Source organism: Octopus sinensis, linkage group LG2 (assembly GCF_006345805.1).
Source record: "Octopus sinensis linkage group LG2, ASM634580v1, whole genome shotgun sequence".
Classification (NCBI taxonomy): domain Eukaryota; kingdom Metazoa; phylum Mollusca; class Cephalopoda; order Octopoda; family Octopodidae; genus Octopus; species Octopus sinensis.
The window spans coordinates 146,518,617-146,534,438 of record NC_042998.1 but is presented as its reverse complement, the minus strand read 5'-3'; the positions used below and the strand labels follow the sequence as shown (position 1 = coordinate 146,534,438).

At 34.4% G+C, this 15,822-nt stretch overlaps 2 protein-coding genes across 3 annotated transcripts in view; both read right to left on the bottom strand.

Annotated features, from left to right (window-relative positions):
• Positions 1–648: 648 nt before the first annotated feature.
• On the bottom strand, positions 649–4,781 carry LOC115231632 (EKC/KEOPS complex subunit Tp53rk). Its single transcript, XM_029801612.2, has 2 exons — positions 4,529–4,781; positions 649–1,176 (listed from the first exon to the last, which is right to left on the bottom strand). Exons 1-2 carry the CDS (start codon positions 4,725–4,727, stop codon positions 686–688), a joined length of 690 nt encoding a protein of 229 aa, XP_029657472.1. The 5' UTR covers positions 4,728–4,781; the 3' UTR covers positions 649–685.
• A 2,546-nt stretch (positions 4,782–7,327) lies between these two features.
• The window catches only part of LOC115225800 (zinc finger protein 808-like), a 29,159-nt gene continuing 20,664 nt past the window's right edge, over positions 7,328–15,822 (bottom strand). For both annotated transcript variants that reach the window (XR_004997742.1, XR_004997743.1), the window contains exon 2: positions 7,328–8,415. The gene's annotated coding sequence lies outside the window, so the exon portion shown is untranslated. The remainder of the gene's footprint in view (positions 8,416–15,822) is intronic.

Genomic DNA, 15,822 nt, shown 5'->3' with positions numbered 1-15,822 from the left:
AGGAGAAGGTAAGCAATAGAAAAGGCATCTGGCTTGAGGAAATCTGTCTTCACTAATTCCATCTACTTCATGCAAGCTTGAAAAAATCTAAGTTAAAACAATGATGATGATGGGATCACATGGTACTGTAGATATAACAATTCAACTGTTAATTAAATGGAAGAAAAAAAAAATTAAGCAGAATTCTCATTCTTCTCTATTAACTTAGACATACACAATAAAGAGAACCCAAAGAAATTTTTCTCCCTTTCAAGTAACAAATAACCAAAAATAGCATTAACTCTATGGATATAATCTGAGACCACCTCTGGGTCCCATGACACAGACTTGCTGTTAAAACCTTCCATCAAAATTTCATGTTAATTTAAGTTCCAAACATTATCTTAATAATAAATTATTTTATTAAATTTTTCATTATTTTCAAAAATAATTTTTAAAAAGTCAGTGTATTTCATCAGAAATAATGGTAACAAAAGAGTTAAAGTGACCTAAATTAAAAACCTATCAAAAGTTCATGTTAATTAAGTTCCATACATCAACTTAATGTTATTTTAATTCTTAATTATTAAAAAAAATTAATTGAAATAAAAGTGGTGTATTTCATCAGAAATATGGTAAGAGGGTTACAAGAAGAAAGGAAAAATAATGCAATTTTGAGAAAAGTAGGTTTTTATTCATTTTCTATTCATCCCACCATGGTTCGCTTTCTTCCTCTTAATCGCACTTCTTCCAGTTTTTGTAATACATCTGCATAACCAGCCTCATTACCTTTTTTATAACCATTAAGTATATCAGTAAACACCTGTTCAGTGTTAGGGTGGGTACTTAACAATGCTCGTTCAAGAACATATAAATCCACTCCTTTGTCTTCAGCATTATTCTCAAAATGGCTCAAGCCAAAATCAATGAATACAAGATCCAAATTGGATGGATCTCCTCGTACCAATATATTAGATGTGGTTAAGTCCCCATGAATGAGGTTATTCTGGTGCATCTTACCAATCATTTCACCCATCTTCAGTACCAGTGGACTGAACTGACTTGCACACTGCATCCCACCATTCTGTTGTTGACAGTTTCTTATGTAGTCTTTCATTGTCAAAGAATTGAGGATTTTCTCCATATAAATACAGCCATTCTCTAAGTTAGTGAAGAACACAACTGGAGCAGGAATTCCTGAAAATAATAACAAGTACTGATAATAGAGGTTGTGATTGCAGTAGTAGAAGTAATGGTGGTAGAATTAGTGATGCAAGTATTGGTGGTGGTAAAACAAAAGTGTTGCCATTAGCATAGAATCTCATCCCCACAAACACACCATATCCACTGGTTTTAACTTCAAGTGAACCCCCTAACCAAAAGTCCACAGAATACATAGATTAGCAGTGGGCCTGTACCCTAGGGTGGCACTCCAGCTACACTTGCAGGTTAACATTACACACCCATTCTATAGGGCTACTACTACTTCTATCAATGTATCACCCATGCAAACATGTATTCTAGCCAATATATATATATAATACAATGGTGTCGGATCTTTTCAGTTTGAACGGCAGTTTTTAACATAATTTCTAGGTAACTAAAAAATTTTAAACTTCGTATACTGGTAGAATGTGTTTATAAAACATCATTTTCTCTTGGCTTTCTTCAGAAAATTCTGTAGTTTGTAACATATTTCGTCTTTAATTTCTTGCATTTCAACCAATCAATGACCGTCTGTTGAGGTGAAAGCATTCTGTGCCGTATGAATATGTCCCTCGTTTAAGAAACACATTGGGTTTATTTACATTTGTGAAGAAAAAAAGATACCCTTCCCCCACCCCTAACCCTAAATCTAAAATAGATTGAAATGTAATAGATCGATACTAGGGTCATAATTATGGGTGTCATATGAAATTGTCACCCATAATTATGACCCTAGAATCGATCTATTGCATTTCAATCTATTTTAGATTTAGGGCTAGTTAGGGTTAGGGGTGGGGGAAGGGTATATTTTTTTCTTCACAAATGTAAATAAACCTAATGTGTTTCTTAACGGCACAGAATGCTTTTTAACTCAATAGACGCCAGTGATTGGTTAAAATTGCCGAAATGCAAGAAATTAAAGACAAAATATGTTACAAACTACAGAATTTTCTCAAGAAAGCCAAGAGAAAATGATGTTTTATAAACACATTCTACCAGTATACGAAGTTTAAAATTTTTTAGTTACCTAGAAATTGTTAAAAACTGCCGTTCAAACTGAAAAGATCCATGGTGTCTACTAAAGAGGTAAGCTTTTACTCATCTAAATTCTACAATCACAAGTCCACTCTCAAACAGAATACTCAGTTATTTTTTCTATCCAAACTACTAATTTTCTGACAATCTAAATTCTAAACCCTACTCCCATACTCACTGTCATTACCCTTTAATGCCCACTTTTCCATGGTTGCATGGCTCTACAGGTTTATTGAGGCAGATTTTCTATGGCTGAATGTCCTTCTGGTTGTCAGTCCTTACCTGTTTCCAAACAAGATTATTTTTGCCATGGTATGTATTTTTACAGTAAATTGGAAATGAATGACACTGTTTTTATGACAGTCTCAAACTCATTTACAACTATGACATGATGTCAAAACAAAAAGACATGAACATACATATATACATACACACACACATATATGTATATATACATACAGGGTGCAATGAATATATTGTCGTCTAAATTACGCAAAAATGAAAATAACACTGACATTTCATTTTAATAGATATATTTACCAAAATTACATAAAAATACCACAAAATACTAAAGAGTAAATTTATTCAATAAAATCGCCATTGGCGTCAACCATGGCCTCCAGATGACTTCAGAATCTCCTGCAACTCTTCTGACAGTCTCCTTTTTTTTAAGTTGGTGAATGCTGCCATAATCATTGCCTTCAATTTATCTTTGGTGTTTTGTTGGTCTTTTGCTCAACTGAGTCTCACACATAATAATCAAAGGAGTTGCAGTCTGGAGAGTTAGATGGCCAGGTGTTAGGGGCAGTGTGGTTGCAGAAATTGTCTGACAGCCATAACTGGGTTCTCTGGCTTGGTGCAAAGTCCTGGTGCTAGACATAAGGTCTTCCAGCAGCCATCCTCTTGACTCAGGGCAGCACTACCTCTCCAGGCACTTGAGATGAATGGGAAGACGAATGCAGGCATAATGTTGCCATCACTAGTGATCACTCCAAACACCATGATGTTGACTGGATGTTTGATCTTCATCACTCTCGGTACATGTTTTAGGGACACAGTAAGCCAATGGTTGTTCTGTGTGTTTATCATTTGTTCATATTGGAGCTTCTGGCCTGAATGCCAAGAAGTACAACATGTCGTTTTCAAATTTCTGGCAGAGTGAATTGTATCATGGTGCTGTTTTTCTCACAGTGCCCAACTATACTATGTAGACGACAAAATCAGTGAAAAGGTAACTCAATAGTCTTGAGTTCAAATGCTCTGTAGCTGTTTTGTTGTCTGCTTAGACCAGTGTACTGCAGAACTCTGGCGATATCTAGTACTGTGGAGTTTTAAATTTTAAGGTTTTACAAAATTCATACTAAAAGTTGGAGCTTCTTGAAAAACGTCTTATTCATAATTTGATTATTCACAAATATAATTAATAAAAGAAGGTAAACAATTTTTGTTTGATGTCCAGTGTTACACAAAGTGAGAAAAACGTCTGTTTAAACATACGTTTGGTGCTCTTACAGATTGTTGCAATACGCGAGGTAACTCAGCACAAATTATTCATCCACAAGGGAGATCAACCGAACAGAATTCATATATTATTAGGCTTAGCGATATTAATAACCTGATTTTAGAACCCGATATATATATACGGTAATCCTTTAGTATGGGATAATTTTAAAAAGTAAGTAAAAATTGAAGGAGAGATAAATAAGTCACCTTACTGTTAACGTAGACACAGGATATAGCAACCAAAAAGTGAACAAATGTTTACCTGTTTCGCTTTATGATAAAGTGTTGGGGATAGAGAAAGTAGATGCGTGTTAGTAGAAAATTACGACGTCTATTTGGAACGTCAGATAATTTGTTTGTGTTATATTTATACGAATTTATATGGAGATATTCTGTACCGAAGAGCAAGACATTTGTTCACTTTTTGGTTGCTATATCCAGCGTCTACGTTGTTTAACAATAAGTTGATTTATCTCCCCTTGTTATTTCCCCTTTAATTTTTATTTACTTTTTAAATATATATATATATATATATATATATATATATAAATACAAAAATGGGACAAGAACGCAAAACATCCGGACAACTAGGTGATACAAAAAGGGACAACAAAACATCCAGATAGACGATACAAAGAAACAAGAACGAGTCATTCGAAGCTTTCTATCCTCAGTCAAGAACCGGATCATCCATATATATACATATATATAACCTATATAAGAGTGCATAATTCCAGTACTTTACCTGCAGTTATAATATATCGGCCTAGTTTAATTTACGAATCAAAATTAAAATGAAACCTACCATTCATGCGACATCGAAGCATAGCTCGCACTTCCGACTTTAATCGTTGTTGAGTTAAACTTTTATCAAGTGAAGGATGTCTGTAGGATTTCTGGAATCGTTCTTTTATAATACATGGTCGTTCGTAAAATAGAGACTCATACAGTTTAGCTTCGGCACCTTGTTTTACCAAAGTTCCAAGTTCCCCGTTCACTGCCATGCTTCGAACAAATCCAATTAATGGTGACAGGTGAAAATGTGTCCCTTTATTAATTTTATAGTCAACACTAGTTACCTCCCTGGAAAATATTCTTCCTTGCAACCCTAATGGAAGAATCATTTTTTGCTAGACGAGTACGACTATATTATCTAGTGCTGTGGTTTTCATCTGGGGGTCCATATAAGATTGTGAGGTGGGGGCACACAAGCAAAATTGTAAATTCGCGATCAATAGTAGTATATTAAGGGACGATGAAAAATATTTTGATTTAGATGTATTTATTGCAAGAAACAGCGAAATTTCTTTTTATAACTTTTTACATAGTTCAGCCTGCATAAGTTGATGTGTGAATAAAATAATAGGAATTTTGAAAAAAGTTTCTATAAAACTAGTTTTTAAACATCAAATGGCTATGGGGGCCCACTAGAATAAAATAGAAATCAAAATGGTCCGTCATCCTCATTTAACGTCCATTGTCCACTTTGGCATTGGTTGGACGGTTTGATCAAGGCTGGTACGCTGAGGGGCTGCGCCATACTCCAGTCTGATTTGGCAAGGTTTCTACGGCTTCCTAACGCCAACCACTCCAAGAGTGTAATGAGTACTTTAACGTTCCACAGGCCTGAGTGCCAGTTGTGTGACACCAGTATCTGCCACAACTACAATTTCACTTGGCTTGATGGGTCTTCTCAAGCGCAGTATATTGCCAAAGGTCTCGACTATTTGTCATTACCTCCATGAGGCCCAACGCTCAAAAGGTGCTTTTTACATTCCACTGGCACAGGTGCCAGTTGCCTGCATGAAGCCCAATGCTTGAAAGGTGTTTTTTATGTGCCAGTTACATGAGACCAGCATCAGCCACAACTACAATTTCATTTGGCTTGACATAGATAAGAAAATTGTTGAGAACCAAATCTAGTGTCCCTTCCATAAAATGATATAGTATGATTTGGTTTTCTAGCTGTGTTTTTCAGTTGTTGTCTAGCCCCAGGATAGCTTTGATCGTGCAAATCTAGGACTACATTGGTCAATATTATTTTTTAAGATCCTAAGGTGTGAGATGAAGATCATTTGACTGCTATTTCTAATAAATTGACCAACCATATAAAACTCCTTTTTTTTCCTTCTCAATTTTTGTCCAAGGTGTTGATAAAGATTTCTTTTGGCAAACCATAAGATTTAAGCAGACAATAAGAGACCTCATCAATTGAAGATGTTGCTTCAGCTACATTTCTACTGGATTTTACTCATTTGTTATGTCAATTGGATTGCGGCCAGATTTTCAGGGGTTTTTAACCAAGCATATTAACTCCAGTATTTATTTCAGTTTGATATATATTTCATCAATCACTTGGCAAACAACTAAGTTCTTTTTTTTTTTTATATAAAAGGTGAAAAAGAAACTTGATCTACCACTATGCGTACCCACACACGTCTTGTGTGCAGTTTCTGTCAACCAAAAATTCCATACAGAAGACATTGAAAATAATATATCTACCTACTCATCCTTCAACCCTCAGCTAAGTTTTGACAGGTTTTCTTCACCTTCCATGCCTCCACTAAGGCTTCTACTCAAGACAGGCTTTACTTCACACATGACCGAGCGTCTTATGTTGCCCCACAATGATGGCATTATATAGGTAACTCAGACCTTTACATGGCTAATTCATTCAGAAATGACTCTAAAAATGTCGCCAGATGTTTGTACAGAGTCATGAAAGAACTAAAAAGAGCAAGAACTAGTCTATATGAAACAAGATACAAGGTAAGCCATAAACATAACCAAATGTTTAAGACATACTCTTCACATGTGAATTATTCCCATAGCATATCTTGAGAAAGTGTCTCACACAAACTATTTCTTGCTCCTGTCTGCTCTTTCATGATTCTCTACAGATATCTGGTGGAATTTTTTACTGTCACTTCTGCTGAATGAAGAAGTCATACAAAGAGCTGAGTTGAGTAACCTACAAGGACAGAAAGAGTAGCTTGACAGGAAATACATGGTTACACCTTTTGGAAAAAGGAGAGAAGAGATGTCATGGTATATCCCCAGGTTACCCCACCACCATTGTCTCTCTTTTCAAACTGGAGTAACTATGTCTCTCTCCCACAGCAAGACATCTGTTTCTGTCCTACCATACTTTAATTTCTCGTCACCTGCTACAAAGCAACCTCCCTAAATGCTATACTAGTTGAGGAGTCTTGTCTTGCAACTTACTTGGTGACTTCACTAATGTTAGTGTTTTGTAAAAAGCACCCAGTACATTCTGTGAAAGCATTAGGAAAGGCGTCCAATTGTAGAAACCATGCCAAACCAGCCATTGATGCTTGATGCACTCCTCTGGCTTGTCAGCTCCTGATGAACCATCGAACCCATGCCAGCATTAGAAACATTAAATGATGATGATGTAGTTGCCTAACTACTAGTGTTGGTTGTGTCATAGTGGTGCCCTGTATTATTTTTACTGTATTAACTGCAGATTGTGTTTGCGTATTTATTATTAATATGTGAAACAGTGTAACAGTATATTTTGTTTAAACCACCACCCACTGAATACTTTCACTGATTTTACTGGGTTGTCAGACAAATTCATTCGTTTTTTTCCATTTATTTTAACCTTTATTTTCATCAATAATTTTAACAAACCAGTCAATAATATGTTCTCCATTTTCAGGACTTCTTGTCAATGTCTTGACAGTAGAAATCACTGGGTCTTGACTTGAAGGATTCATTGATCCACGTTTTCAGCTCCATGTTGTTGATGAACGAAACATCTGGCAGACTGTTGGAAAACGATGGAAAAGGTAATAATCTGAAGATGTTATATCAGGAGCATGTAGTGGGTGTGGAAGAACTTCCTAACTAAGCTCTTGAATAGCATTTTTGGTCAAATTAGCAATGTAGAAGACGTACATCATGTCACCAGTAGAATCAGTTCAGCTGGATTGCTTTAAAGAGCTGGTACATTTGCTGAACATAAAAGCTCTACAATGACTGCATGGTTGTTTCCAAGCATCTCATGATGGAGTAGCTTTTCCCAAACCCACCAAATGCAGATCATTGTCTTGCATGGATACAGCTCTGGCTTGACTTGAGGTGTTGCTTGCTGGGAATCAGCTATTGCTTACTCTGCTTCATGTTGATGTAAAGACACCATTTTCCATTGCTGGTGATGATGTGGTAAAAGAATCTTTGTATCTGTGTCCATGAGAAGCTTGGTGTTGAGTGAGTAAGCTTGGTGGCAAAAAAAGAAGCACTACAAGCATTATCTCTTTCATTCAGAGAGTTTTTGCACCATGCACTAAGTTTTTGAGCCTTACTCATTGAGTGAAAGTAATGGGCAACGCTATCATGAGAGCATCCCATCTGCTTGGCTAATTTCCTAGTGGACTGGCAGGGATACTTGTGGATGAAATCGTTCAATCAATCCTCATTAAACTGAATGGGTAGGGAAGAACGCAGAGAATATGTGAAGTCAAATTACTCCTCCATGAAGCGTGAAAACCATTTCTGTGCAGTTTTCTCAGAAATAGTAACTGTAATAGTATCTTTTCTGTACAGAAGATAAATTTTTCAAGTGGCTTTGGAAGCTCTGGAATTTTTTTGAAAGCGAAGAGAAGCAGGTGTCCAAAATTTTCCTTGTTTTTCCTTTCTTTTTAGGTTTGGCATTCCATTGTCATATATCTGAAAAAAGGTTAAATTTATTCAAATTTCAAAAGCCATAAGCAAAAGTTGTAGATACAGCTACAAATACAATGATAAAAATGTTTTTCATGTTAATTCAAATGGTTTATTCATAGAAGTTATATTTTCTGGCTTGTCTGGGATTGTTCATTATCATCATCATAATTTAATGTCAGTTTTCCATGGTGGCATGGATTGAATGGTTTTATAAGAGCTGGCAAGCCAGAAGACTGCATCAACCTCTATTGTCTGTTTTGGCATAGTTTCTATAGCTGGATGACCTTCCTAATGCCAACTACTTTATAAAGTGTGCTGGGTGCTTTTTTTGTGGTACCAGCACCAGTAGGATTACTAAGTAGCTTGCAAGACAAGACAGAGTCCCTTCAACTGAGATGGGGGATAGTATTGAGGGAGGTGACATTGTGCCAGTTGAAAAGAGATTAAAAGAATAATAGAAAGATAGAGATCAATATCTTGCTGTAGAAGAGACACAGTTCAATAAGACAAGAGAGAAAGAGAGGTGGTGAGTCTGTGTGTCAGGACATACTCTTAACATACAGAGGGGAATGAATATAGGTGAAGTGATACAGAGGATTGGACTGTGTGAGTGGGCAATGGGGGATAGAAGGGTAGGTTTCATAAGAATGTGAAACTTGCATCTCTGTCCCAACCGTCTCTCCTCATATTGTATTTTGATCTACAGTAAGTTTGCTTGTGGGTATGCTGATTTGGGTTCATATTAATTCTTTGAAGTTCAAAGCAATTTGGGATGGTATTAGATATGATTTTCTGATAAAAATTTTAAAACGTGCATTTGATGTATCAGACTACACCACTGCATGGGAAGTAATTAGTAAATCTTGCCACATTATTTCCCTTAAAACCACATAATTTTTACCCTTATTAGACGAGAATAAAAATTTACAAGTTTTTATATATTATACAGGAAGGCGATATAAGTTAGCTATCTAAGAATACAAAGAATTTAAAACTGAAGTATAGCTGCCATCTCATGTATATATTGGGCATAACACTTAATTTAGCATATATTCTGGGAGATGAGAAACAGTAGAAATGATTTTAAAGGGTTATGGTCAAGGAGCATAACAAAAACAATGGCATCAAACCCAGGAAAAGAAACTCAATATCAAAAGTTGTAGTTCCATCTAAAAATGTGAAAATTTTCATGTCTGATTTCCATGCTAGCATGGGTTGGTTGAATGATTTTATACACACACACATACATATATACGACAGTTCAACCAAATATTTACAAACTCTCTTAATTCAATAAGTCTTGTCACTTTGTTAGCATTCATGTTTAACTCTCTCAAGAAGAGCTTAAAAGAAATATATATATATCAGGACAATTACCCCCTATAGGCCAATTCTCCCTGATGACAACTACACCCTAGGACAATTACCCCCTCTCTAATATATTAAGAAGTTTTAAATCCTCATCTTATGTCCTCAGGGGTAATTGTCCTGGGGGGGGGGGTTATTGTCCATGGTGGGGTAAATGTCCTAGGCTCATATATATATATATGTGTGTATATATATATATATATATATATATATATATATAGTAACAAAACTGATGTGAATAATTAATAACTACTTAACACTATCTAGTGTCTGTTGATGATATAGAAACAAGAAATAAAAACTATACAAACTACAATATATAAATTCATAAAGTGAAGAAGATACAGGCTGTGACAAAAAAAATCTTCAATTATATCAACCCCAGTACTCAACTGGTATTTATTTTATCAACCCTGAAAGGATGAAAGATGTAGTCAAGCTCTGCAGAATTTGAACTCAGAACATAGTGATGGACAAAATGCTGCTAAGCATTTTACCCAGCATGCTAATAATTTTGCCAGCTTGCCATCTTGTTAAGGGTTAGATCAATAAGTAAAGTCAAGCAGTGATGCATCAAATATTCACTTTCACTTAGGGTGGTGCTGTGGTATGTCAGGCTAGCACACTCAGAACTAAATTACTTTGGTCTGATTTTATATGTATTTACATAAATAGTGGTGGGGCACCAAAGAAAGTGTTAGTAAAAGAAAAGGTGGAAATAGTATTAAAAAGTCTGACAACTGTTCTAAAAGATCACAAATTGACAGCTTAGAACAAATTGATGACGATAGCAAAATTAAAAACTGAAGTATATTTGCCAGAATTATCTCCAATGATGTATAACATAATTTACTCTAGTTGTATTCTAAAGCTTTAATTCAACACTTAGCTGGTGTGTGTTACAGCACATACAACAGCTAAGGTAGAGCTCAAATCATTGTCTATAAAAATTTTAACCAATGCTGGTGCCACATAAATGCACCCATGCCGGTAGTATGCAAAAAAAGCACTCAGCACACTCTGTAAAGTGATTGGCATTAGAAAAGGCATCCAGCTGTAGAAACCATGCCAGAACAGAGCCTGGGCAGTCCTCTGGCTGACCAGTTCCTATCAAACCATCCAACTCATGCCTGCATGTAAAACAGATGTTAAACAATGAAAATGATGATGTGTATTCTCAAGAGAATATATACACAAAGAAAATATCAGAATTTTTTTTATATCATGCAAAAAAACCTGAAGCAATGAAAAACTTACAAAACATAATCATTGATCTTCCTGGATACCAATTTTTTAATTTTATTTATAAAATTCATGTTACATAGGATGATGTAATTTGAAGTATTGTTGTCTCTTTGAAAGGAGACAAGCCATAAGATTCCTCAGCAATATTCAGTCTTGGTCAACAGATGAATTAAAAATAAACCAGCATTATGGGATGAGGATTTTATTGGATACAAGAAATCATTAATGTGTCAATAACAATGAGGTAATTCCAGAAAAAAAATTTTAATTACATAAAAAATACCTTTGGTGAAGCTGGTATTTATGATGATGATGATGATGATGATGATGATAATAATGGATGAGATGACATAACACTGGCTTACCAATGGCAGCAGCAAAGGATTTTTTTCCACAGCAGCAAAAAGTCAATAAATGATTACCTGCAAGTATGAGAGTTCTACTGCTAAGAGCAGGCAATGACTTAAGTTTGGATAGTTCTGAAATATAGAATTGTTCGGTAAATCCTAAGTTTCCAAGTGTGTGTGTGTACTATATATAATCAACATTTCATAGAGGGAGAAATATCTCCTTTATTGGTAACAGTGGAAGGACACAGTACTAGCATCAGACTGCAAACAAAACATTTCTTATAACAAATTCAAAGATATAATTTTGTGTGTGTGTGTGTGTGTGTGTGTGAGAGAGAGAGAGAGAGAGAGAGAGGGGGGGAGAAAAATATAAAAATAATTTGTAATAAAATCAGATTTTCATAAAAACCAATATTTTGGAGATGTACATGTCTGGCAAATGATTTAATTTGAGACTGTCTTGAGACTAAAGCAATTAGTGTGGAAGACCCATATTAGACAAAAGCACACAAAAACTGTTAACTTTATTTGGTCATTTATTACTTGGTGTCAAAATTTTTGTTGCCCCAACTGCGACCTAGTCACCAAAAGAGTTTCAGTGTCAAACAAAACTTTTCATACCAAATAATAAACAATTAAACTAAGTTAAGTTCTTGTATGTTTCCGAATAGACAAAATGTCTTCCATACTAAATATTTTAATATTATTTATAGACCTAATCAGCTGTGTTGGAATCTAGAACAATATTAGCTGATATAAAAGACTTTATTTAGTTTACCAATAAAATCTAACTGGATATCACTTCCAAAAACCTGTGAAACAGTATGACTTTTAATTATTTTATAATTAAACATTCAATATCTAATTAGAATCACTGACCTGAAAATTCAAAATTATGGAAGAAAATTTTTTTACTTTGAAATTATTCATTTGAGTGAGGTAGAGAGGGGTCTTCATGATAGCAAAAGAGAAAGGTACTATTTTGGATAGTATTCTTCATTAGAGGAATCAACTTAAACCATTGTTTTAGGGGTGTTTTTCAGTGTTCTAAAGAAATCTGATCCCTATTCAATTGTTGACACATGACTGCCACCATAACAAGTGATGTAGCTAAACCCTGTATAAAACATTCCAAATTATCCCTGGCATATATTTCACCATTCCCTAAATCTGCAGCGACTACAGATGCATCAAAATCATGCCAAATAAAGAAAAAAAGAAATACAATTAAAAGAAACAGAGATAACCTCAACCTAATCTACATTTGTCAATGTTATAATGAGCAAGAATGCTAATTACCCTTAGTTTAGAAATAAAATTTTCTCAGTTCTAATTCCATCGGATACTATGTACACACCCAGGAATATGATGTGTTGGCAATCAGTAGTGATCAAGCTGATTGAAATATGATGTAGAGGTAAATCTTTATCACAAAAGATGAAGTAAATAGTTTGAACAACTGCATTACCATTATTATCAACAACTCCTCTCGTCCTCATCAGTTTCAGTTTTTCAATGTCCACTTTCCCATGTTTACATGGGGCAGAGGGAGTTCATAAGCACAGATTTTCTGTGGCTAGACAGATGTCCTTTCTGTTGTCAACCTTCACCTGTTTCCAAGTAAGATAATATTTCTTCGTGGCCAGACATGTTTTTGTAGAATATTGGAAATGAATGACACTACTTGAATGACAGTGACACTCATTTACAATTATCATGTGATGTCAAGACATGGAGAGACAAACATACACACACACACATATATATACATAATACATAAACACCTTCCTCTATATCATCATTACTTCAACATTTATTCTTCTAAGCTGCCATATTTCCAGTCATTTTTCCCCCCAGTATGTGTGTATATTTTAATATTTCACTTATGCATAGCAATAATAATAAGATTTTGTTAGAACTCAATATACTGATACTAAAGAGAAAACCATCAGGTGTGTACATAGCATATTTAACAAATGACAAAAGAACAGGAGTTATGCAATCACATTCAACTTGGCTCTATGACAGTTTTAACCCACCCAAGGTATTATCAAGTGATTCTCGATATTATCTCATGTAGATTAAAATAACCACATTGATAAGTCTCAGAAGAATATATCAGATTTACTCATGTTATAAGTCATAATCCTAATTTATTGCTAAATCTTAGTACAAACTTTTTCCCTTCATAGTCTTAGTTTTGTTCCGTGTATAAGTTGCACCCCAGTTTTTCAGTTAAAATCAAGTATACAATAGTGCAATTTATACACAAGTAAATAAGGCATATAGGGATAAAACATTTTTGATTGTGAGTAGAATAGTATATTAGTAGTTGTAATAATAAGCTTAGTTAGAAGGAATGAAGAAATTCTTTAGTTTATTTATAAACTGGTACAAAAAGTCTTCAAATTTTATAAGGAAATGAAATTAAGTAAAATATGTCATTATAATTATGAATTTGCCTTGAGGTACAAGCATTTTCAGGTACTAGGCAAATTCTTATATGTAATAGCATAAATATATTTTATTTTATTTCACTTCATTTAATTTCTTATAAAATTTGAAGACTTTCTGCTCTTGCGTATAAAGGTACAATTCCTTCGTTTCTTCTGACTAACCTCATTATTATTACTAAGATATTGGACTATTTACAAACTCATTCCTCTGGTCTCAGTTAATACTCATCATTTCTGATTCAGTGAGATATGGAAGACAATTATTAAAAAAAAAAGCCTACAGACATGTAATGCGCTCAAAGAACTCAGTATTAAATACAGACACTTTTCCAATTTCATTAACAAGTTGGAGAGAGAGTTTCATGTTTTGTGGTTTCCACTTCACAGAAGATCTTTCATGATATAGCAACACCATTTACCTACTGAAGCAGGTGAACAGTATCTGAAAATCTTAAACCTTAGTTGGTCTCTGACCCTTACTACTGCATCAGTAAATGTACTTCAATTAGAGTATTTATGTCTACAATCAGAACTGCTCAAATAAACCAGAAAACTCTTTAATAGACAATAAAAACTACTAAATCATTAAATATGTTAACACTAATCCCATGCAGATGGCATCTAAAAGTAACTTATACTTTGACAATTTCTATTTTGCAACACCAAATGCACAATATTTTACATCTTAGTGATTCTCTCATCACTATTTTAACAACTACAGTGATGTCTATATTTCACTGAGAAACTGCACATTATTTCACATCAACTTAATGATTCTCTCATTGCTACTTCAATAACTAGGTCTAAAAAGACCCAAACATGTCAAGAATTGTTCCCCCAACCTGCCAAAAGAATCAAAGTATTATCAGTTATTGGCCAATACCTATTTGATTTTTTTTTTCCTTAGCAAATTTGTTCTAGTTAGGCTTTGGCACTTGTTGCATTAAATATAACACTAACTTAATAATTAATATTGTTCTATTACAAATGATGGAAAGTGCCTGACATGACTAATGTATAAAAATATATATATATATATATGGTTAGCAAGAAAGTAATTTTGGTTTTTTAGAGTGAAATAAAAGTTGTTTTTTTTTTCATACAAAGAATGAACTTTAATCAATTATATATTTTTCATTTTGTTCAATGACCTGCCATCTGTCTGGCAACTTCATGATTCTGCGCTCATAGAACTTCTGGGCCTTATCAGCCAAAAACTGAAGCAAGTGCGATTTCAGGTCATCATCATTATTGAAAGTTTTATCATTCAAAGAATTTTTGCTAACTTCAAAGTAAATCTGATGGTGCAAGGTCAGGGCTATATGGTGGAGGTGACATCACTTCCCAACTAAGCTCCAATAATTTTTCACGAGTTAGCAAAGACGTGTGTGGTCTAGCATTGTCATGGTGGGACATGATTTCTTTATGATTAGCTAATTCTGGCCATTTTTCTTTGATTGGAACCAGCTCAAAATACACAACACTTTTGTAATCCCACTAAATTGACAGCAGGACCTTTTTTTGAAGGAATTCAGCTTTTGATGTGGTTTGTGCAGGATCACTACCCTTGGACCATGGCCATTTTCAATTGATGTTATTGTAGACAATCAATTTTTCATCACCAATGATGATTTATTTAAAAAAAAAAAAAAAAGGTCCATTTCATTGCATTTGAGATGCATATCACAAATATTGATTGGTTGTGTTAAGTGAATCTCTTTCAATTTAAGTGGAATCCAAATATCAAGCTTCTTAATGAGTCCAAGACACAAGTGATTTTCAGTTGTTGTGTGTGATACATTTAACCTCTCTGCAATCTCTTGCACAGTTGTATGACAAGAAGATTCAATTATAGCTTTGATTCAGTCATCATCAACTTCAGTCGATTGACCATATGTTGGTCATCTTTGAGTGAAAAATCACCAGAACGGAATTTTTAAAACTATTTCTGATATGTACATTCTCTTAAGCAATCAACACTGTAAACTTCA